The 22,931-nt window shown below is 40.3% G+C and overlaps 2 protein-coding genes across 11 annotated transcripts in view; one reads left to right on the top strand and one right to left on the bottom strand.

The window, feature by feature from the left end:
• The window catches only part of SDCCAG8 (SHH signaling and ciliogenesis regulator SDCCAG8), a 108,986-nt gene extending 88,992 nt beyond the window's left edge, over positions 1 to 19,994 (bottom strand). Inside the window, exons 1-8 of one of the 5 annotated variants that reach the window (XM_039568253.1) lie at positions 19,960 to 19,994; positions 10,234 to 10,383; positions 10,045 to 10,127; positions 6,575 to 6,688; positions 6,044 to 6,169; positions 5,608 to 5,748; positions 4,195 to 4,259; positions 1,956 to 2,144 (exon numbers count right to left, since the gene is read on the bottom strand). In XM_039568253.1, coding sequence (XP_039424187.1) covers positions 1,956 to 2,144; positions 4,195 to 4,259; positions 5,608 to 5,748; positions 6,044 to 6,169; positions 6,575 to 6,688; positions 10,045 to 10,127; positions 10,234 to 10,383; positions 19,960 to 19,969 — 878 coding nt within the window. In that variant the 5' untranslated portion in view covers positions 19,970 to 19,994. Of the gene's footprint in view, positions 1 to 1,955; positions 2,145 to 4,194; positions 4,260 to 5,607; positions 5,749 to 6,043; positions 6,170 to 6,574; positions 6,689 to 10,044; positions 10,128 to 10,233; positions 10,384 to 11,409; positions 13,410 to 19,416; positions 19,796 to 19,959 lie in introns of those variants that run through there. The other 4 variants (XM_039568254.1, XM_039568255.1, XM_039568252.1 and 1 more) reach the window with 4 other exon arrangements.
• A 59-nt stretch (positions 19,995 to 20,053) lies between these two features.
• The window catches only part of CEP170 (centrosomal protein 170), a 95,620-nt gene continuing 92,742 nt past the window's right edge, over positions 20,054 to 22,931 (top strand). For 5 of the 6 annotated variants that reach the window (XM_039568249.1, XM_039568248.1, XM_039568251.1 and 2 more), the window contains exon 1: positions 20,054 to 20,244. The gene's annotated coding sequence lies outside the window, so the exon portion shown is untranslated. The remainder of the gene's footprint in view (positions 20,245 to 22,931) is intronic. The other variant, XM_039568250.1, reaches the window with a different exon arrangement.

The following is a 22,931-nucleotide window of genomic DNA, read 5'->3' as shown; positions in this document are numbered from 1 at the left end:
CATAAGGCTGGTAAGCAAAGCAAGACTAGAACTCATGAGTGAAAGACAGCATACTGCAAGCTTGGCAGATATTGAAAATATCATTTGCTTGCCAACCAGTCCTTCATTTCAGAAGCATGGACCATTAGAGAAACTGCCAGTAAAGAGAGCAGATCTCAAGTCATTAATATACTGAAGCCGAGCACATTCTGTTGACATAACAAAACGGGGATCCACACAAATAAAAAAATAGGCGATGTGGCATTACACTGTCATTAAATGTAAATAAAAGAGGGAAAAACAATAAAATGGAAGGGTTAGGTTCAACAAGTAATCGCTAAGTATGTCAAATGACAATCTAAATCCATCTGCTGCAAACTGGAACTAAGCCTAACAATAAGACACCTGGATTCTACGACTTTTCTGAACTTTTGTTAACTAAGACACTGACATCTGTATTAATGGTGAAGCAGAGTTGGTAAAACTGTAATACTTGACCTCACCTTTTCATTATTTTGATATGTTAAAAGCTTTTAAATTAAGTTTAATTGCCTGTGGTTTAGGTGCAGCTCGAGATTCTATCTGAAAACTGTTGTGTTCTTAATGTTGTGTGAAATGGTAAGACATTTTTTGGTATTTCCCAGAAACCTAGCAGCCATATTTTGAAATTTTATTTCATTTTTGAATTTGACAAGGTTCCTTTGAAAATTCCTACTAAAATACCCTTTTTTTATAATAAACTGCATCTCAAGTAGGGGTAGCTTTTAGATTTTTTTAAACCTCCAAATGAAATAATGGTTTAAGATAAATAAAGAGGTCAATTCAAATCTTTTATTTCAAGCTGCACTATAATATAAGAGGACGAGAATGTACTGATTTACAGTTTGTTCATATTTTCCAACATCTGTGACAAATAATTACTTTTGTTACAAAAGCAGATTTTGAAACACAACTTCGCAGCAATAAAGCTTTCCCAGACAATTCTTGGACTCGATAATAGAAAAAAAATACATAAATCCTGGCAAGAGCCATGTCCTGCAGAGGGATAATGCCCACTTGACCAACTATATATATCTACTATGTCCCTTCAGTCTCCCTGCTTCTAATTGACCCACTATTCCATCTCTGGCAGGCTCATTCTTATACCTCAGAAATTAAGAAGCTTTTAAGAAGAAATTAAGATAGCTGTTTAACAAACTTTGAGAAAGTTGCAGTATCCTATCATTACTACTAGCAAGTAGAAAGGGAGAGTGTTTTTTGAAGATGATTGACTGGCAGAATTCCTTAAGAAAAAAAATTTAATGCTGTTGGGGTTTCTGAGCTATATGTATTCAGCCTCTATAGCTGGGGGTTTTAAAATTATTTAAACAAAAACTAGAATTAAAAAGAAGGTTGCACCAAATAATTTAATTTATTTTTATCCAATGGAACTTCTTTCCCCTGTCTTATTGTAGTCAGGGAAGAGCTACTACAGGTGTTTGGGGTAGGAAATGCATCCTACCCCAAGCACCTGACCTATCGTTCATGTATCTGAAAAGTTCCCCATACGTAAGAAGAACAAAGTGGAGCCACAAAAACCTCCAGCTACAGAAATATAATGAATTTTGCAAGAAATAATCAATCAAAACACAGGGACTTGCACAATATTTGTGCTGACAGTGAAGGACTTGTTTGTACAAAAAGTGTAGGAAACAGACTGTAAATAGTCTCATTATCTGGTCAGCCCAAGGTATCATAATTACATGATAACAACTAACACTCTTTCTCACTTGAAATACATAGCAAAGCTATTGTAGATTTCAAAGTGGTTGTGACCTACATTCACTGATTTCAGCATTATGACTCCAGCTTGGGAGTGTATTGTTCCATAAGTACACATCTCTCTGTGAATGGGACCCAACACATTGAGACTTAACTGGTTTAATGCCAGCAGCCACACTTCCAATCACAAATTACATACCTCCCCCTCAACCTACCTTGTCAGCCTCTCGATGGTCTGCACGTGAACGTTACAGTGAGTCTGTGCAAGAATAGCCTCGTGCTGGGCACAGTTCAGGCACAGACCACCAACCTGGGTAGAATTTCTGGCTGCAACGAGCGACTTCTGGTGTTGCAGCCTTTCTTCCAAATCTTTGCATGTCTTCTGAGATTCTGAAAGGTCTTTTCTAGAAAGCAGAAATAAAAAATATTATTTGTGAAATTATATATTTCTACAAGTTATATCCATATACAATATATGATTACAAATGTAACCTAAAAAGAACTGTAAGTATCCCTGTAATGAACATTATTTTACACATTTCAATAGGCTAAGGAAGACTTTAACAGAAAAATAACAGTTGAACTGCCCAATCAAAATTACTAAAAGACAGAACAATACTGTGTTAATTTGTTTCTTCCCCTGTAGTATCAGAAAATATTGAAGTTAAACAGAAAATTATTAGATGAAATACTTGTAGGCTTACATTTTGTCTGAACAGAGTATAATATTCATTAGCAAAAACTACTATCAGCCGTATAAATATTTCAATACTCTAACAATTTTCTGTTGTTTTTATTAATAACATCACTAACTTCATATTTATTCTCTACTCCCTAGACAAGAATCCAGACATAATCAGCACATTCACCCAGATCCAGCAATATACATAACTTGAGGTCAAACACATGCAGAAAAACAGCCTGAGTTTTTTACTTGTCTCCAAAATTTTTACCAGGTGCTCTGAAGAATTTTCTCCAGAATTTCCAAGCATGTGTCAGGCTGGGGAGCTCACAAGCAATAGGAATGTTAACATCAGGAAGTTCCAGACAAATGCACACTGTGCACATATAGATCAATTTGACAAATTGTGCACTGAATCCAAAACTTTGGGTTTGTTATGCAGGCCATCTGGGCAGCATACACATAGAAAGTCTGACACATTCTGGTTGCATCGGATTTACTGTGCACATGATATATACACTGCATGCATTCTTATTTCCATCTGGAAAATCTTCTGTGCACTTTTTCCAATTTTAGTACTTGGTCTATTACATATAATTCACTGTAACCTGAGCAGAATTTGCTCTGCTTATATCCTTAGACAGTCATGGTGGAACAAACCTATTGTTGGAAAGCCTTGGACAGAAATCAGCAAGTGCTGCGTATATTCATCCTTGAAGTTAGAAGGAAAGATAGTCCCACTGAAAGTGATATAATTTCTCACTTCAATAAAATTTAGCTTTGCAGAACTTCCTGTTTGCAAGATTGTGCCTCTTAGGAGAAATCAAGAGGCAGAATAATATACTTGAGGAACTTTTGAGACAACCTTAGCCTCCAAGAATTATTTTTGAGTAAATATAACATTTGAGGCCAAGGGGGGAAAAAAATAAAAATTGGATTATACAGCTGAAATTTAAGATCCTCCTTTATATTCACTAACACAACTGGCTTTGCAGGTTTCAGATTTCACCAATGCAGAGAGCATTATTTAAACTTGTCTCCCTAGCAATAACTGGTTTTACACACAGAAAAGTCTAGCATTTTCAATTATACGAAACTACGATTTATTCAGGGAAAAACATAATTAAACAGACTCAGCAGCAGTATTATTAATGTATGTGTACAGGGGGAAGCTCAGTCCTGAAAACCAAATCATTAAGTGCTTGTTTCTTCCTCTGTTTTTACATAGTTTGCTACTTTCAAACCTTGAATATTTTGAGGAGTACATAAGGACTTACTTTCAAATATTTTTGCATTTAAAGATGTGCAGGTCACACAGCTAGAAATATGCCCGTATGCTTCAAAATTATGTTTTCCTGCTCCAAAATTATGTGGCCTAAACTAGTTTGATGCTTAAGATCTCCAAAATTTACAATATAAAATATTAGCAGAAGGCAGCTAATTATGGGAGTCATCACGCAAGTTAAAATTTTAACTTGTCTTTTTTCTTTGATTGGTCCATCTTACATCACCTTTTTTTAGGGGAAAGAGGGTAAAAAAGATAAGATGTTTTATATTGCTACTGTTTCTATAAAATAGCACTACATTCCATTTTGCTACAGTTATATCTGAGAGAACTTAATAGAAAACTGGTTTTCAGGGACACTATCAGAAGACACAACATTCACCCATTCAGGCATTCTCTTAGTTAAATTCAGTTTAAGAGTGATTCATGCTGTTATGTGGTGACAATTTATTAAGGATCATTTTAAGAAAAAAAAAGTTCACTTTACCTTAGAGACTGTATTTGAGCATCAAGGATACTGACTTTTTCTTGATAAAGAAGTTTTAGATTCTCCTTTAGAAAAGATGGGAGAAAAGATATGTCTTGCATTCTTCATAATAGTCTTTACAAATAAACCTAGACTTTACCCACATTCTTTTCCCCTGAGGACATAAACCTGTTGAAATACTAGTGGCAGAGAAACCTGAATGTTTCACACTTCTGAAAATCTAAAAAGTGAACAACCCTCCCGTTTTTTATTGCTAAATAAGGTTTTTTGCCAGATCCTCATATGGTAAATTGTTTCAGCTCCAACTGCAGTCCTCAGTTCTCTACAATGATTCAGAGAAATTGATGATCACGTCTCAAGCTTACTCTTGCTCTCCCACAAGTCAGCAGATTTTAAAAAGGAATTATGAAAAACTTCAAGTACACAGGCTATTTATTTATAATACAGTGAGTTACTCATTACCTGGTGAAGAACTAGGTATATGAATCAACCACACCCATGTTAAATACAATGGTGATAACAAACCAGATAAAGCACTACAAATTTAGCTCACTATGCTTGGAAAGAAGTTACAATCAACATTATTCTCCTACTTTAAGTGTGGCAGATGAAGAAAAGAGCAATTACTGTAAAAACTAGCTTTCAAACAACTGCATCAGCGACCACTGAGGTCTTCAGCTCTAAAATAATAGCATAAAAATACCAAAACTATATTTTTCTATTAAAAAACCCCAAATCCCATATAATTAAAGAATTAAAGTACCCTATAAATTCCAGAGTACACAAATGCACATGGATAAAATATCTCAAAACTTTTCGATTAGCCAAGTTTTCTCCCAAAAGATAGCAACACTACCCCACTACTTCAGAGCAAAAGGAAAATTAATATCTTCTGAAATAAAAAATACAGGAAGAGACAACATCATCTCTAAATTACTAGGATTCCTCTGTATCTCTCAAAGCACAAGATGTAATTCAGCTTAGGGAAAGCAGATTGCACAAAGCTATTTCTGTACCTTAGTGAGCCTGTGCTGCTCCAGGAGCAGAACAACTTGTTATGAAAGAGCTTGTGTGGAGGGCTACATAAGTTACACCAGCCAAATTCCCACCTGCTTGGGCGCTGTGCTACTCGTAAGAATCTCCAAAGTACAGTGAAGCCGTTATCTTTAAACAAGAATTATCTCTGGGAAGTCATCATGTGCAGATACAATCTGCCATCTGTGTCTAACTGCACAATAATATTAATTAGGGTGTAACGAGGTTTCAGAAAATAAAATTTGAGCTCAGATTGAGGTTCAGTCAACTAAAACTTCTCCTGTCTCTGTTACAAGGTAGATCATCAGAACTGGAACAACAACAAAGCACTGAACAGCTTTGCAAAGGTAAGACTCTGTGAAGCAAGGTAATACCAACCAGTCCTACAGGCCATTTTGCTTTGTCTCCAGAAGCTGCTGTAACAAAAGCCTGATCTTTGTTATGTGCTGCTGATGAGGTGACAGGCTGGTGTGTGCTGCAGTCTTTACCACCTACAGGCCAGGAGTTCTGAGTATTTGCCTAAAATAAAAGTATTAATGCTTCAGTTATGATTATGTAGGCTGGTTTTTTAAACAAATGTACTTATGTAAGTATTGAGTTTTATAATCTTCAGTAGAATATAAGAACCAATAAACAAGTTAATTAGGTTAGCAACCTATGATAATGATGTTACCCAAGGAAATCCATGTTCACAAATTCTCATTAAATTTTGACTAAAATTCTGTTTGCAGACAACCATTTGTAGACCCTTCCATAAAAATAATCTGGCCAGATCCTTGAGCACTGATGAAAGGAACAAAAAATAAAAACTTACTGAGACATCTAGAAGAGTTTGTTCTCTCAACGTGTATTCTGCAGTTAAGAATTTCAGTTTCTGATGGAGCTCCTCATTTTCAAGTAAAACTGCCTGTTCTCGATCTTTCATCCCACACAACTCGTCCTATAGGATAAAGGAATTGCATTTAAAAGCTTCCTTAAGACGGCTGTCAATATTGGGATACATCTTGAGACCAAGGGTCTCGACTAACATTCTGAACTATATTAACCCTTTAAGAGAGACTAAGAAAACTCAAAAGACAGATTTTGTATTTTTGCAGCTGAAATTCCCATAAAACTTCTTTTAAAAAAAATGCTAATTTGTATTTGTGATGGGACATAAAAATGTCTTCAAAGATCCTTAAAAGCCAGACACCAAGACACAGGGTAATGGATCTACTGAACTGCATTTGGCTCACTTTTGGTCATTACAGCAATCAATCTCAAGTCTAAGTGTAAGCTGCTTTTAATGCAATTCTTCATATTTGGGAGACCAGGGGTTTAGTAGGTCAAATATGTTGTCTGATACCTTGTAAAACTTCACTTCTGCTTCCAAATGGTTAATGTACTGTGACTGATCATTGATTACAGGAACGAGATCGGAAAGGGCTGGTAAGTCTCCAGGCACAGCTTCTGTGGGTTTCTGAAGGAAGTTAAGAATAGCATGTGTTACGTTCTGGTTTTCCATTGTTGCAGTAAGATGCTGCTTGCACACAGAATACAACCTACAGTTTTCTGTTAAGGATTCACAAAATGCACAGAGTTGTTAATGGAGTCTTCTCAGAGGAGCAACAGGTATATTTCTAGCACTAGCTCATGATTCTGGAGGAAAACAAACATCTGTATGCTGATCCCTACCTATTTTTGAAACTCGTACAATTCTAACACCTGTGATTTTGGGTCTGAAACGTGCTTTTTTGTGCAAAAATATTCCATTATATACTTCTCAAATATAACTGAAGTCTAAAAAGACCAAAAATTCAGAAACCTACATCCTTGTTTTTAAATATTACTTTTGAAATATTCACCATTCAAAAAAAACCCCAAAGAAAAACCCCACAAACCAAAATAAAAAAAAGTAAACCAAGGTACTAATGGCTAGCTATTATACCTACTAGTTATCTTATTTACAGATTCTGCAAACAATATATTAAAATTTCTTGTCCAATCTTTATAAAGGTATAATCCTTCAATCAGGATGAGGTGAAAGTTTCTAGCTACAAAAACCTTACAGTGAAATTATATCAAATATAAGTATTAGCTTTTTTAAAGAAGGGGACACTTGAAATATCTGGAACCAGGATTGCAGAGACAAATGGAGGATGTCCAGAACCATCTGAAAAAAATATCCCTTTAGAGAAGGAACTCCAAATTTGCAACATATTCTGCCTGGCTCAGTACACATAAGCCCCATGTTCTATTGACTCAGAATTCACCTTGATTTAAATTCCTAATCCTACTTTATAAATTAAATTTTAAAAAAAGGAATCACACTTGTTAAAGTATATATGATATAGCCTTGATAATATTTGAAAGTCAACTGTTTCTCTGGCTCCTATTGATCCCTCTCTCTTCTCAGAAAGCATAATAAATACCTTGCAGCTGAGACCTCCAGCTGCCTCCCTGAAAAGATTATACCACAGCAGCGTTAGAAAATGTGGAAAACTCCATTTCTATTAAAATTATTTTTCACTGAAAAACAGTTATAATGTTTCACCTGAGAAACATCACTGCAATGTAAACAATAGTGCTAAGGAATGTTTCACTAAAAGGAAAATAACAGGTAGTACATTTTCTCAACACAAAAAGAACAGAGGACCTCTGTGACATTTTTTTACCTTTTTAACAACATAACTGTTATAAATTGATTATAAATTAATTCGGGATTTTTAAATTAATGTTCTCACAATATAATGTGAAACAGGGTGAAAGAACAGAGGTCAGGGGAGTCATGAATGTAAATTAGGCCAGGTACTAAAATCAGAACTGAAAGACACATCTGATCAGTATGAATTACCAAACAATTATGCCTGAGTCTCGGAAAAGTCGTTCACATTCAAATACTTAATATTGAAAAGGATTTATAAACTATAAATGCTTAGCAGCATTAGAAGCCAGCATTCTACACGGTGACAAACAGTTTTGCCAACATCACAAATAATTTGGCCCACCTTGGACTTTTCCTGAATGCCTCAAATTTCAAGCATCTAAACCACAGAACTAGAGAAACTCTGCCACCCTATAAACCGGCAGGAAACAACAGGAATCCATCCATCACATCTCCAGCTTAAGAACAGTGTCAGGAAACGAGGCTGGGTACAGCTAGGTTAGCCAAAACCCAGCCAGCAGAACTGCAGTTGCTATACGAAGCAATCTTGCAGGGCCTTGACCTCAGGTGATGAAGCGTAGAGCAGAAGGAAAATTTCTGCCCAACCATCTGGGTGTAATCAAAGAAAAGATGTACTCATTTGATGTCTACTGCAACTTTAATCAATGGGAAAGAAAAGGGAATTTTATTAAGACAATATTATTTATATGCATGAAGTGTGGTAAAGGTTACTAAAGAGTATAATTTTCATGAAATGTTATATTTAGCTATAGATCCTGCAGTCATTTACTATTCAGCAGTCATCTGGTATTTCAGCATCACTCAAAGCAAAAGATTAAGGTTACTCATAACCTAAGTTTGCTTGCCTTGACCTTGGGGAAATTTGATTCTTCTTATAAAAGAATCATTTCTGCAGTGTCCAGTAAATCACCAGACAAGCTTGTATTTTATGAGGTTTTGGGCTTTTTTTTGGTGTGTGTGCACTTTTGCAGTTCAACATCTTTTTGAGCTTTACACGTTGTCTGTCTTCAGAACACTTTCATATCCTCAAGCAGATGGAGGACAGCTGCAAAGGAGAATAAAGTCACCACTTCACAGGATGTCTCTCACTGGAAACTTCAAGAGGAAGAAATGGGACAATGCTGTACCAATACAGTAAATTCCTATTTTTTCTCTGAAAACTGAAACTTCCCACTATAAGTAGAAAACTTCACCAAAGATGGAATAAAAGATTCTTTCCCTCGCTTCCAAGGCTAAATACAAACTGATACTGATTCATGTCATGCCAAAGTCAACCAATGATGCATTGATCCCTTGTGCTACAAAACACTAACTCTTTCCTATGCCTTTATGAGGCAAAATACCTGGCAGGACAACCATACTAAACTCGTGGATCATAGAACACTCAGGAAAGTTAACTTTAAATAAAATTCCTTAATGTCAGAACAGTAGAGCTATGCTTCTTACACAGGCTGAAAGCAACACAGAAGGAATACAGGTTTTAGATCACTCTGCTGTTAACTTTGACAGCAAAGAGCTGTTTGTCTTGCTTAGTATAATCTAAAAATATTCCGTGTAGGCCATCAAAAGATAAAACTGCAACAGTGCCTTTGAATTATTTTTCTATAGAGGTTCTAGCAACTAGCAGCTGCTCTGTAACTGAACGGTGCATTGCACATACTTTGGTGCAGTTCTGCTCCAATAAAGCAGCATCTGAGAAGCCCATGTAAGGGTGTAAACAAACTTTGACAGAGGCCACTGCATTTTGGCAGAGAACTACAAAACCTGTTTTTGTATGAATGTCTCTAATTCTTTCAAGGAAAAGCATAGTTAAAGCACAAGAAGGACATTGAGAATCCTTAAGGTACAGTCAAAGGAAAACAGCGGATGCTTTTTCAGAAATTTTCCCTTGTTGTCTATCCCAAGTGTTTTCAAAACAAAAAGGATGGATGACCCCACTGTATGGTCAACAAAAGCGGAGAAAAGTCTAAACCCTGTATTATAGATTCCTTTTATTCCACTATGGTCATAAGCATACCAAGTTCTGGCCATAGTCTCAGGAACCTCCCATATTTAAGACTGTAAAAATGATTCAGTGTTTCTTTTTTCCCCTGTATACTACAAAATCAGCACTCATTCAAACAACACAAATGAAACCAGAAGAAACATACGTGTAATGACTTCTTCCTTCTTGAGGGAGACTCTTCACTTTCCATTCTTTCTTGGCGTTGCAACAACATTTTAAGTTGGTTAACTAGGAAGAGATAAAAACCATTATAACCAATAAATAATTACTTTTTCATTGAAATTAGTATGATTCCTCAACATGTTTAAACCATTTGCTTTCGGAGTTATCTTACCTGCGTGACTGTGCTGCAGTTCCTGACTGGCTGCATTCCCACAGTCATCCTTGTCACTGCCCTCATCCACAGCAGACTGGTCAAATCCAATGCCATCCTCACCTTTTGCCAAGGCATGTTTCAGTTGAGAGATGCTTTCAATGGCACGTTCTAAAAAAACCCAACCACATCATTGGCCACAATAAGCAACACAAAAGAAAGTATTTACTGGCTGATATTTTAAATGGAAAAAAACATAAGAGAACTAAAAGCATTCAGCATGTGTCTAGCTAGACTACTTGACCTAAACTCAGACACTGGAAGCAATTATCTAATGCAAACAGCCAAAACAACTACTATATTTGCAAAACATTTACTAAACACTGATTTTTCAGAGAAGAGCGATAAATAGCATCTTAGCCCCTCAACAGCACTCTGCAGCAGCACAAATAATAATATACTTGACTCTAAAATATCTCCTAGCATATGAACCTTCCATACTTTTCAATGAACCTAACTCTCATGCTGCATTTTGTACAATATGCAGGACTGGAAACCAAGAACAATATTTTTGCATTTTAGTGGTGCCACCATATATTACAAAGCAATGTATCACAAATGAAACAAATACCTGAGTAAGTGAAGTAGTAACTCAGCAAACCGAGCCAACATAAAACAGTTATTTAAAAAAGACCAATGACTTCTGAACAAGTGTGAAAAATAAATAACAACACACACGATTCTAGAAAAAAACCCTACAAACACAACAGAAAACCTCTATCCAGGTGAATAGAAATATTTTCAAGAACTGACTTACTGACAGATGATATAGTAAAGGTCTTATCTAATGTTCAATATATTTTTCTTCCTTTTCTAATTTTTTTATTTGATTCAGCTGACTTCACAGAAATCATAAATGCCAATCATAAATGCCATATCACTCTGATAAAGCTGAACATTTCCAATATGCCAAGAAAGAAATTTGAGCGATTTGCAGCTAAGAGATAAAAACTGAATTGGAAATCACAAAATATGGGCTTGGTTTTAGATAAGGATACATCTAGTTTGCAGCACTGGACCTCAGATAACTCACTTATTACTTCTCTATTTCAACTGCCAATGTAGTTGTGAGATGGTTAGTTCATTTGCTCCCCAGTAAGCAATGTATATACTACCCAGAGAAGACAGAGTAGTAACCTGAGTAGTATGGCTTCATGCAATGTTGAACAAAGCAGGATCTCCAGGTTCTGCTGTAATGCCAAGTGAACCAAGAAAATGGCCCATACGTCAGTCACAGAGCGTCAGTCACAAAGGGTGAGACAGTCCTCCAACACCCTTCACAGCCACTTCACGGAGTACAAGGACACTTGTTTGTGTTTCTCCTCAGTAATGTCATAGTCATTTGTGACTATCAGTCACAACTCCTCTGAATCAGAAAAGTTTCATTAATAGTTAATAATTTTAATTTAAAACAAAACCCCACACTCTCAAAACCTCACTTGACTTTCAGAAACAGGAAATTACAGCCATTTTCTTCGTTTAGCCCTGAATTCTTTGCAGGGCTACTCTTCCGTAAGACTATAACACTATGAAACTTTTAGGTATAAATGCCCATAGAACAGCAATTTCACTCTTGTAAGCCAAGCTTATAAGGAAACATCTTTTATTGGAGTAACTGCTACAATTCAAAAAATGGTAACCTTTCCAACACACATCCTTAATTAATTTTTACATGCTTGTAATTTCTAAATTGATATGATGCATACATAGCTAAAAATATTTCTTGTCACTGGCAAAAAATCCTTCAAATAATAATCACAGTTAAGCATTTGCTAGGTAGAATTCAGAAGACATGCCTCAGAATATAGGTTGCTGTAAAAATGTTAATAGCTCTTTTCTTCCAAATAGAAAGGTAAATAGCAGTTCAAGTCAGAAAACAAAAGTTAGATAAGTATTTCAGCCTTCACTTTATCTGTATTTTCAAGTTCACTGCATCTTGACTGAAGCTCAGAAACTGACATTTTCCCCACTGAAATGGTTTCCACCATTTTTTCAGTCTTCTTTACTTGGTTGTAACTTACCAACAGCTTATAAAATACAAATAACCCCCCAAAAAGCATTATATTTAAGAACATGTTCTCAGTCCAGTATGCCAACCGTCACTCTTTTTAGCAATGCTAATTTTTAATAGTAACCTGACCCATTTCTGACCTATTAATCTTTTCTCAGCACTTCTTTTTAAAGCCCAGTTATCTTAGGGCTCACATCACCATTTCTGGTTTCTCCACCCTTTAATGGACTTAATGTAAAAGAAGGCATAAAAAGCATATTTTAAACAGTCATAATTTAGTAAAACAAACCCGAATACAATTCACAAGGCAATGACTCAAAAAAGAAGGGTTTAGGTCAAATATTTCACTTTTGGCATACTTGGGGTCTTCATCCTTTCTTGAGCATTCCAGGATGCTATGAGGGCGGAAGAGCTAATTGAGAAATGGCAGAAGTATCTCCCTGATGCAATGGCTAAGATACTTAGTGAACTATGTTGCAATCATTTGTTGCCAAGAAGTGTTCTATGTCATTTATTATGTGGTGTGTCATCTGATAGCAATACAGCTCCTTCATTTCCCCATTCCCTGTTGATGTCTGTCAGAGAACCCCAGAGTATCAATATTTGCTCCACAGCCAGGGGACAAACAACAAAGGAAACCAAACCATAACCAACCAAGCTCATATATATTCATTTTCCCAGAGCTTCTCTCTCTTTGTAGTATTTTGAACTCCAAGCTACTACTTTATCCACAAGGATAACACAGATCTTCTTACATTCTGTCCTTTTTTCCCATAAACATACAGGGCAGTAGTAGTGAAACACATTAAAACCATTATCAGTGGCACACTAATGCATTTTTTTTTTGACTACGCTTTCCTGCCTCTGAAATAATGTCACCACACTCTTGAAAGTGTCATCAAGTATTTGCTTTAATTTCTTAAAAGATTGCCTATTTCCAAAGTACTAGTGCTGCTGCCATAGGCAAAACACTCACCACTGGGAATTAGGAGGTCCCAGTGGTGTGGCTTTACATTCACCAGATACAAAACAGCCAACACTTACTTCACTAAGAGTTGAACTGGATGCCTAAAAGGGAATAAGTACATTATAGCATTTTTCCAAAGTAAGGAACATAATTTTGGGCATTAGGATAAAAGATAATGCACCAATGAGTAGAAAGATTGTTTGTTGTTTCTGCCAAATAAATATTCTAATATTAAAAATATTCTTTTTAAATACAAAAGAAATTGAAAAAACACCCACTGTTTAAAAGCAAAGGATAAAAGGATGCAAAACCTTTGTTTAAAGACAACATGATTAATTTTTTAATTAATTCAGAAGCAATTAAGTTCTAAGTGTTTCCACATTCAATCTTTTTTGGTTAAGCTCCTCCTGTAATAGTACATTTTATAGAAGCATGGTCTCAGTGAAAACATACTGCAAAAACTGCTCACATGCAGCACTATGATTTTGCGTATCAAAATCAATCAGCATCGTACTTTTCTATGTCTTAACAAGACTCTACAAAAACAATCCAAACGTGTTCCTGTTCTATGATAAAACATCATTGAAGTGCTATTTCCTATTGGAACAGCTGAGGATATAAATGAAATTGGACTCATGTCAATGAAACTTCAAAAAATAAAACTTACTTACTATTAAGCTCTTTGGTTTTCAGTGTTTAAGAGATCTGACATGATTAGGTAAAATGACAAGCTAGCAGCCAAACTTGAGGGATCAAACTCAATACATAAAAAAGACAACTGCTCCATGAAAATGCTGCCAAGTTGCCAACTATCATGTGTAAATCCCAGGCAGCTCTTGCCTGGGACAGGCAGACAACTTTTCTAACACTTCAGCAATACACAGCTGACCAAACATCAAAAAACCAAAATATATTACTGCTTATTATTTAAAGGACAGAAGCAACAAGTGATCCTGCGGTGGCCAGTTAGCCTCTGGGACAAGGGACAGAGAGAGTTCTCGGTAAGACAGTCCCTGGTACCACAGAGTTCTGTCAGATCACGGTGTCAAAAGAAGCCTCTCTCCAAATGCTTTGTTCTGTTATGGTAATCTACCCCAGTTCTGCATTCCTGGCTGGCTGTTGGCCGCTCTGCCCCCTTGCTACCTAATATGTTCCATGCCATAGAAGGTTCTCCACTCCAGGTTCCCCCATTGGCCTCTGCCCCTCACCACTCCCCCAGAGCTTCCCCATGGGTCCCCATTCCCTAGTCCTGCCTTGTACCCCTGTGCCCTCAGATCATTGGTTTCTGCTGCTAGCCCCACGCCCGTACTTAAGCTTGAGTTCTTCGTTGTTCTGGGTCTTTGCCTCTAGAACCCTCCAAAGCATGGTAGGAATAAACTGCGTCTGTGGAAATCTATGCAAGACCCTTCCTGCCTCTTTGCCATTGAGCCATATTACTGCATCTACCCGTGCATTTGTGCATGCACACGTGTGAGCGTGTGTGGCTGATCCTGCTGAGCGGCTTCGCTTTGGAGACGCTTTTTAGAGATCGCTACACCTCGCACTCCGGCACAGAAGCTGCAGGGCCGGAGACAGCGATATGATCCTAATCCAGGATCAAGACCATACTATTCCAGGTACAGAGATATCCTATCCCTCATTTCATCAAAACTTGAATGCACCTCTGGACTAGACTAAGTCCAATTAAGCATAATACTTTAGACAAAACCAATAGAGCCATGACTGAAACACAAGTTAACATTCAAAAAGCACATGACATATATTCTACATGATGAATAAATACACGTCAATGCCCTGAAAGAAGCATTGATAACTACAGTTATTTGCTGTATTCACTGTCACTACAAAACCTAAGTAGTACTCCCTGGAAATATAATATAGTTATCCCTTTTTCCAGAAAAGTATCTTTGTATAAATATAAATGGTAGATTTCTTTTTTTAATATGGGATTGTCAATAATACTCCTGAACAATTTTTTTTTTACATTGGAGACACATCAAAGATCCATTCAACTTGTCAAAAGAAAAAAAACATAGAAACTAGAGTCAGGAGACTCAGAAGTCAAATACAACATGAAAAAGGTAGCTATATTTCCAAAGTAGTCATCAGCTTTGGGGGAAACAAAACAAAACAAAACAAAAAAAAGGTCAGTGTAAGAACAATTTGCCACTGAAGTCAAACCAGAAAAAAACCCCAGAAGGCACTCAACTGGGTTAGCATTGCCTAAACAAGAGATGTTTTTTCAGGCACGGCACAGAACTCTTTAAAAAGAGTACTCCTTTAAATGAAAGCACCAAAGCTACCTCATTCATGGACTCGGAAATGCCATAGAAAATACTCTGGGAGCACCAATCATCCAAAACAACAGAACTGCCTGAAAGACGCGAAAAATAACTCCAGCTGGTGGAGGCATTAAGCAACATAAATTGAAGAAAACAAGTGGCAACTCTATGAAAAAGTTGTAAGTCTGTCACCCAAAGCAAACAGTCCAGTTCTAATAATATCTACAAGAACATGAAGTTGGCTGTAAATTCAACAAACAGCATCACTTTCTAATATCTCATGGTTCCCAATCAGCAAACAGCATTAGAAAATTAAAGGAATTACACCAATTCTTTAGGTCTTGAAAAAACCCAAACCAAACCACTGTAGAATTTTTGTGAAACAGTAACTGACAAAACAGACAACTAGACAAGTTAGTGAAAACAGAAAGAATATGTCAATTAAAAAAAAACTTTCCTGTCCAAAATTAGATCAACATTTGCTTATATTGACAGCTAAAAATCTAAAATATAGTATCATATTAACTCTTCTGGGATAGCATTTCAGTCAAGTAACTGCTGAAAAATACTGAAACTGAGAATTTGGTTATAAGATTTTTTTTTGTTTAGCACATCTTGGAACTTACTTTACTTCCCATTCTGACATGCAGCTATTCTTCTTTATTGGCTGCCAAACACAGGTATGCTACCGTGGAAGTAACACACTATATGGCAGTTTTGAGACTAAAAGTATCCTATCTATCACTACCTGTGCTGCTAGGATTTTACATGCAGCAATGAGCACCACCAGGCTGTTCATTAGTCAGGCCTCAAAAGATCCCAAGATGTGTGAAATGCTCAGCTGTTTCAAAATAATGAATCCTTTTGATTTGGTTTCTTGGTCTCTACTGTTGCTTTGTATTATATGAGAAATAGGCAGTTTTCAGCACAACTTTTACCAAGCTATCATCTTTAAAACACAGGGTTCTCTGGAGCTGCAGCAGTCATTGTCACGAGTTCCTAAACCAAGCGCTTTATGTGGAGCATAAAGCACTTGCCTAAGGTATAGAAACCCTCACATGTGAAAGCCGCATTGCCCAGTTCCTTTTGACAGATTCTCCACCCCTAAAAGAACATTTTATGTTCAGAATACCTAGAAACAACTGCTAGATAAAAATAAAAAGGCTAAGCAAAAAACAATTTAGAATGTAATTCTTAGCTGCTTCAGTGTCACAGCTAACTTGTTGTGATGGAAACTGGGCCACATACTCATTTTTTCTAAGATGGCTTTGACTTCCCATCTCTCCTGTTTTATTTTTGGAACCACATAAAACAGCCACAAAACGAAACTTTATTTGTAAAAGTCTTATATTTTCATCTGTTTCTCTCAGAGTTTGCATCTCCGTTCTCTGAAATATGTAGGACACTGCACTCAGCAATGCAGTGGAATACAGAATGTAATTTCCCCAAGTTCCTAGGGCGGACTAGAGGCAGACAGGATGACTGTATCAGGCTCAGTACCTATAAAGGATGGTTTGCCCCTCCTTTGCTCCTGCTCTTATACGGTCTCAGGTCCAACAGTGAGCCAATGCTCTTTACTCAAGAGGCAGAAAACTCAACATTAAAAATAAGCTAATAGTTCTCTGTTCAAACCAGAAATATGCAAGAAACAAAGAAGTCGACTCTAAATAGTCTTCTCAATTTACTGCTGTAGAAGAAAAGGGGAAAGTCACAGAAAGGCATCATGCTCTGGTCTTGGCGGTGGTGTAGTAGAAGGACCACTGGACATTCACATTATGCCTGTAAATTTTCAGTTATTAACGTGCATACAGCAGCACACCACTGATTCTCCTTTGCAAAATACCTCTACTCCCCTGAGAATAACTTTTTATTAGAAATATTATCTCCTAAAGTTCTTAAGGTTCATTTGAAATTGTCTCAATTACGTGAAAGTTTACAAAGTAACCTAATAACCCCAGCTGTACAAATACCACCCTCTTAACTCAGTACTACATGCAGCATTACAGACTTATATTATACAAGGTCAGGAAAAGCTACATTATAGAACCTTGGTTATTTTATCAAAGCCTCTCTGTTGAGCTCCAAGACCAGTTAGGTCTCAATCAGGTTTTTCTGGTCCAGCTTTCTGCCCTCTGGCCACCAGACACAGTTTACTGAACACTCAGGCTCCCTGTCTTCTGAGGGATTTCCCTTTGCAACAAAGGACACTGCACTGAAATAATCAGTTACTCTTTCAGAACTTATCCACCCTTCCATCAAACTGAGTAAGGCTGTAAAGTGATTCTTCTGGTGTCCAGTTCTGGGTGGTGAAAACCTGTTGCCATGAGCTCAACCTGGATCCAGATAATGTCAAGCATTACAGGCAGGTTAAGAATGCTTTATTTCAAACACATCAAATAATGCTCAAAGCATGTCACCTAAAATTGTAGAACCCAGATGACAGGAATTATCTCAATGGGGAGGAAAATCTCAAGCTGCATAACTGTATAAGACAAATAGGTAAAGCATTAGATTTGACAGCTTTGAGAGTAATGATGACCTGTTTGTCCTACAGTGAATTCCTAACACTGGTAGTAATGATGTGAAAAATGCTGTACAGCACAAAAGAGTTAAAAATTGTACATCACTGAGAAATAAAGAGGTTCTTTGAGAAAAGAATGGAACTTAAGTTATATTACCCTGTATTGGGGCTATGTTTGTGCATCACCATATTGATTTCTCCTGAGAGGCACCCCTGGATGAATGAAATCAAAACTACCTTGGCATTGTATGAAAAGAAAATTCTTGTTTCCAAGAATGTAAAGGGGAAAGGCTCATCAGAAATTCACGTTCTGAAATTATTAAACAAATATAATGGATCCAGTGTAAGGGAATCCAGTTAGAAAAAGAAAAAATGAAAATAAGTTGTCTGAAGAGAATACATGCATCCAGTGTATCCATTAGATATGGTCAGCTCTAATAGTCTTACACACAGTTAAACAGCCCTGATATTTGTCATCCTAACTGTTCTGCAGCAACTGTTAACTGTAAGCGTCAAGTACCATTACCATGCCCATTTCATCTACAGGAAAAGTAAACAGAAATTATTCCTCGAAGCTCTGTCTTCTGGGACAAATGAAATCTATCGCCAATGTAAAGAACTGATGCACTTTTGAGAAAGAAAGATAAAATACTTGCTGAAAATCGAGTATCAAATAGCTATTTGAAAGTATTTCCATTGTTCTATCCTTTCATCTTTTTTTTTTTTTGGCAATGTTGTTTCCTATGACACAGGAAACATACAACAGGCCATGTGGGTGTGCTGTGCTCAGAACACAACTTTTCGCACCAGAACTTCATTTACCCGCAAACTATTCACTGGCTTTCTTCAGAATTCGGACATCACCTTGCCCAGGCAGTGACAATCTGAAAGCTGGTAAAGCCCAGGTGTCACGGCTGACAGATTCAGGTACTCTCTGTCAGGCTATATACCACGCTTCTTGGACTAAGTGGCAGGTATGAAAACACTCGATGACGTGGGAAATAACCACTCTCATTAGAATCCATTTGTACCCTCATCTTTACCACTACTAGAATCCGATGCTTCAAGGATGGCCAAAACCCTCACACGAACCAAACCCGCGCCCGAAGCAGCAGCGGTCCTGCCCGAGCCGAGTTACGGTGAGACGAGCGCGTGTCACAGCCAGACCGGCGCCGGCGATCGGGTGTGGGGAGCACCAGGCGCAACTTCCGTGCTGCCGCCAGCGGCGCCGGCAGCCGCGCGCCTGTCCCAGCCCGGCCGGGGCGCTCCGCGGGGCGGGGGCAGCCGGGCGCGGCGCAGCCCGCCGGCAGACCCAAGCGGCGGCTGGAGCGGCCCGCCCTCACCCCGCGCCGGTGCCGCTCACCTCGGAGGCGCCTCTGGTACCGCTCCAGGGACTCCTCCAGGGCGCGCTCCCCGCGGGGCGCCCGCATCAGGACGCCGCTGGCTCCCGGGGAGCAGCCGGCGCTGTCCCCCGACACCGGGGGCTCCCCGCGGCGAGGCTGGGGGACAGTAATTCCACCCGTTCGGCCTTCCCGCTATGAGCTCTCGGAGGAGCCACCTGTGGGACTCCCTCCGGCTCCTGATCGCCAGCCCTTGCCGCCGGCCGCCGCAGCTGAGCCTGGCAACGCCGGGAGCCCGTCGCGCCTCCCGATGGCGGGAATGCCGCCGCCAGGACTACAAATCCCGGCATGCACCGTGTTGCGGGAGGCGGAGCCCCCTGACCCCGCCCTCTCCCGGCAACGGGGGGAGGGTGGTCGCCGCAACCCATCTCCCCTTTGTTGTGGATCGCGGCCGCAGTCGCGCCTGCGCACAGCACATCTCGTCCGCCTACGCCCTCGGGCCGGCAGCGGGCTCAGCGCCGGTCCCGTCACGGCCGGGGCGGATCGGGGCGGGAAGCGCCGTTTACCTCCCGCCATCGCCCGCGCGGGGAGCGCCCGCAGCCCGGGGAGCGCTATTGTCTGCGGGCGGCGCAGGCGCAGCGCGGCCCCGCCGCCGCTCGGCCTCGGCGCGTGCGCCGTGCGGCGCAGTGCGCGGTGCCGTTACCCGCCGCTATGTGCCGGGAATAACGCCGGGGCCGTTGCCAGAGGGACACCGAGTGCTCCGCCCTCGCTCCCGCATCCCGCGGGATGCCGGCTCGCTGAGCAACCGCTAGCGACGGCCCCTCCCCGGCACGGCGAGCCTCCTCGGAGGGGTGAGTGAGGATGATGCTGCCGCCGCCGCCGCCCTGGGCTGCGTGTCGGGCGGGAGCCGTGGCGGGGAGAGGGGCCGCGGTCGCGCCGCGGGTCCGCCCGGTGCCTATTGTGTCAGGAGGTGCCCGCCGGCCGGGACGCGGGCGGCTGCGGCCGGCGGAGGGGAGGCAGCACCGTCTGGGCACAGCCCGCTCCCCCTCCCCCGTCCCCGCCGGGCCCGTCGGTTGCTCCGCGCCCCCGCCTTCCTTTCCCCTCGTCGGCACGGGGGGATCGCCGGTGCTAGGAGGCATCGCCTCAGGCGGGACGCGGACGGCATCCCACATCTGGCATTTGGTGCTGCTGGATGCCGCTGCCCGCGGCTCCCTGGCCCTTTCTGCCCGTGGGGCGACCCCGGCACACCCACCCATCCACCCAACCCCGGGGCTGCGCAGCCTCCCCTCCCGCGGGCGGATTTCCGCGGTTCCAGCGGAGACGTTTCCAGAGGTTTAATTTTTTTTTTCTTTTTTTTCTTTTGGGTTGCCCTCTTTCACTGACTGCCCCGGGGTTGGAGGCGGCGTGTTTCTCCGGATTTAAAAATCAGTGACGCCCTTCGTCTGGGATGCGGCGTTTCCCCCCTTCTCCGTAAAATAATGTCTTCTGTGAAAGGGTGATGGAGATATTCTGCGGGTTTCGCCTTTTCTCGTATTGCGCATTTCCACCCGACGAGTCAGGTCCCCTTCTTCCCAAAATATCCTCCCGAAGGCGTGAGCTTTTCCTCCTTCGAGGCGCTTCCAGGGAAAAACATGGAATCAGGGTTTTTGTCCCCGATGACGAGGAGCGGCCCGAGCCCACTTTGTGTGCCCGCCGTGGGGACGAACGGGTTACTGCGCTAACAAAAACCCGATGGCGATTTTCGAGCAGAAAGCGGCGTCGCAGCGGAGGAAGCGGGCGGGCGGGAGGGGCGGGGCGGGGGCGCCCCGCAGCCGCCGGGCAGAGGGGCCGTGTGAGCCGGGAGCGGCGGCGGGACCCGGGCGGGCTGGGCGTGCGCTGCCTGCCAGCATTTGCGGCCCTGTTTTGAGCGCTTTTTTAACGTAAGCCGACAATTAGCCCATCAATGCTCACGGCTTGATGGAAAAAAAAAATGAGATGTAGATGCTATGCTGATGAGTTGCAGATACATAAGGACTGCCTTCTTGTGACAAGCGATTAGATAGCATCCACTGATCTGCACTTGGAGGAAATTATTTTCTTCCCTGTGAAAGCAAAGGTACTCATAAAATATTTAAGTACTTTGAAAGAATAAAACCTGTTCTAGCACTGCGATGATCATCTTTTCTCCTTTGGAATGCCATTCAAGGCATTGTGACAGCGTTCTTGGCCCTGGGCGTGCGTCTGTAAAATGATATGTGGGATGGGACAGTTTTTGTAAACTGAACGGAGACAGATTAAATATGCTGTGATTTCCTATGATTAATTTCCTCTGGGAATTCCTTTATGTCCAGATGTTGAGAAGTCTGTCTTGCTGAACTCTGCTGATATGGAAGCTCCTCAACTTTAAATTTTATTTAATGGAGAAAAAGTTAAATATAAACGCTGCAAAGAATCTTCCTTCACTCTTTGATTATCACTTTTTTAAACACTTCGTTACCTTCATGTAAATGTTCTGTTCTGTTGGCTTTTTTTTTCCCCTTTGTCTGATGAAGGTCAGGAAGGCTGGCTGAATAGAGAGAGTAGTGCAGCTGGGGATACAAAGAATTTTGTCAAAATATCAAGAATCTAGACATTATTTGTAATGGATCAGATAAAAACGCTTTCTTTAATTCTTTTGAAGAGAAACCTTCTGACTTGTAAGTTGTTACCAAACTTTGGCATGACAGTGCATTGTTTGGGGAGTGGTTCTGACATATGGCTATTTCCCATGTTTAATCTGACTTTTGAAAAAAACAGTGGGTTCACAGATTGTGTTTCATCTGCTGTAATGGACTTGACAGGCAAAATTTCTTCAAAATTCTGGTGATAACATACAAGTCAGAAAAGAGCCAGGTTATGAAAATGAACTGGTAAAGTCTATGTCTGGTTGTAGGTGAGAGCTTGGAAGCTTTCTCAAATGCCTGGAATGAAACCCAAGGCATGAGGAGTTGCAGAAATGGATTTTGCAGTACCATTTCCAGTTCTTGCAATTGCAGAGAGAAGGTATTTAATGTATATTGATACCATAGTATCTCCTTGATTCTCTTAACAGGACAGTGTCCATGTTAGCACTGCTTTTTTTAGCTTTGCAGGCAGAATGGAACTGCGGTACAACAGATTGTTTTTACTTTAGCTAGAAAGCAAGGAAAAACTGTGAAATCCTGTTTTTTTCTTTAGAAAATTGTGAACTGGGGAGTCAAATATGGAAGACATGCAGATAGGTTTTCTACAAGTAAATTCTGTCAGCTTCTAGCACTTGTGAGATTGTGAAAGGACGCAGTGATACTTCCCCCTTTTTGAAGGATATGCTACATAATGTAGTAAAGATTGATTCTGTTGTGACCAAGAGACTGCAATTTGAGAAAAGGAAGTTGTTTGTGACTGAGGGATGGAGCTTCAAGTCTGCTAGCTGGAAGCTGGGGTTAGATGTGTTTATCTCCTCTAAGGTGTGCATCTTCACTGCGCTAATTGAGCCTGTGGGGGCCTTTCATTGTGTGGTAGGTTTGTGATGCTCTTACTG

The sequence above is a fragment of the Corvus cornix genome, chromosome 3 (genome assembly GCF_000738735.6).
Source record: "Corvus cornix cornix isolate S_Up_H32 chromosome 3, ASM73873v5, whole genome shotgun sequence".
Classification (NCBI taxonomy): domain Eukaryota; kingdom Metazoa; phylum Chordata; class Aves; order Passeriformes; family Corvidae; genus Corvus; species Corvus cornix.
The sequence above is the reverse complement of the archived record's forward strand: the minus strand, read 5'-3'. Positions and strand labels throughout refer to the sequence as shown.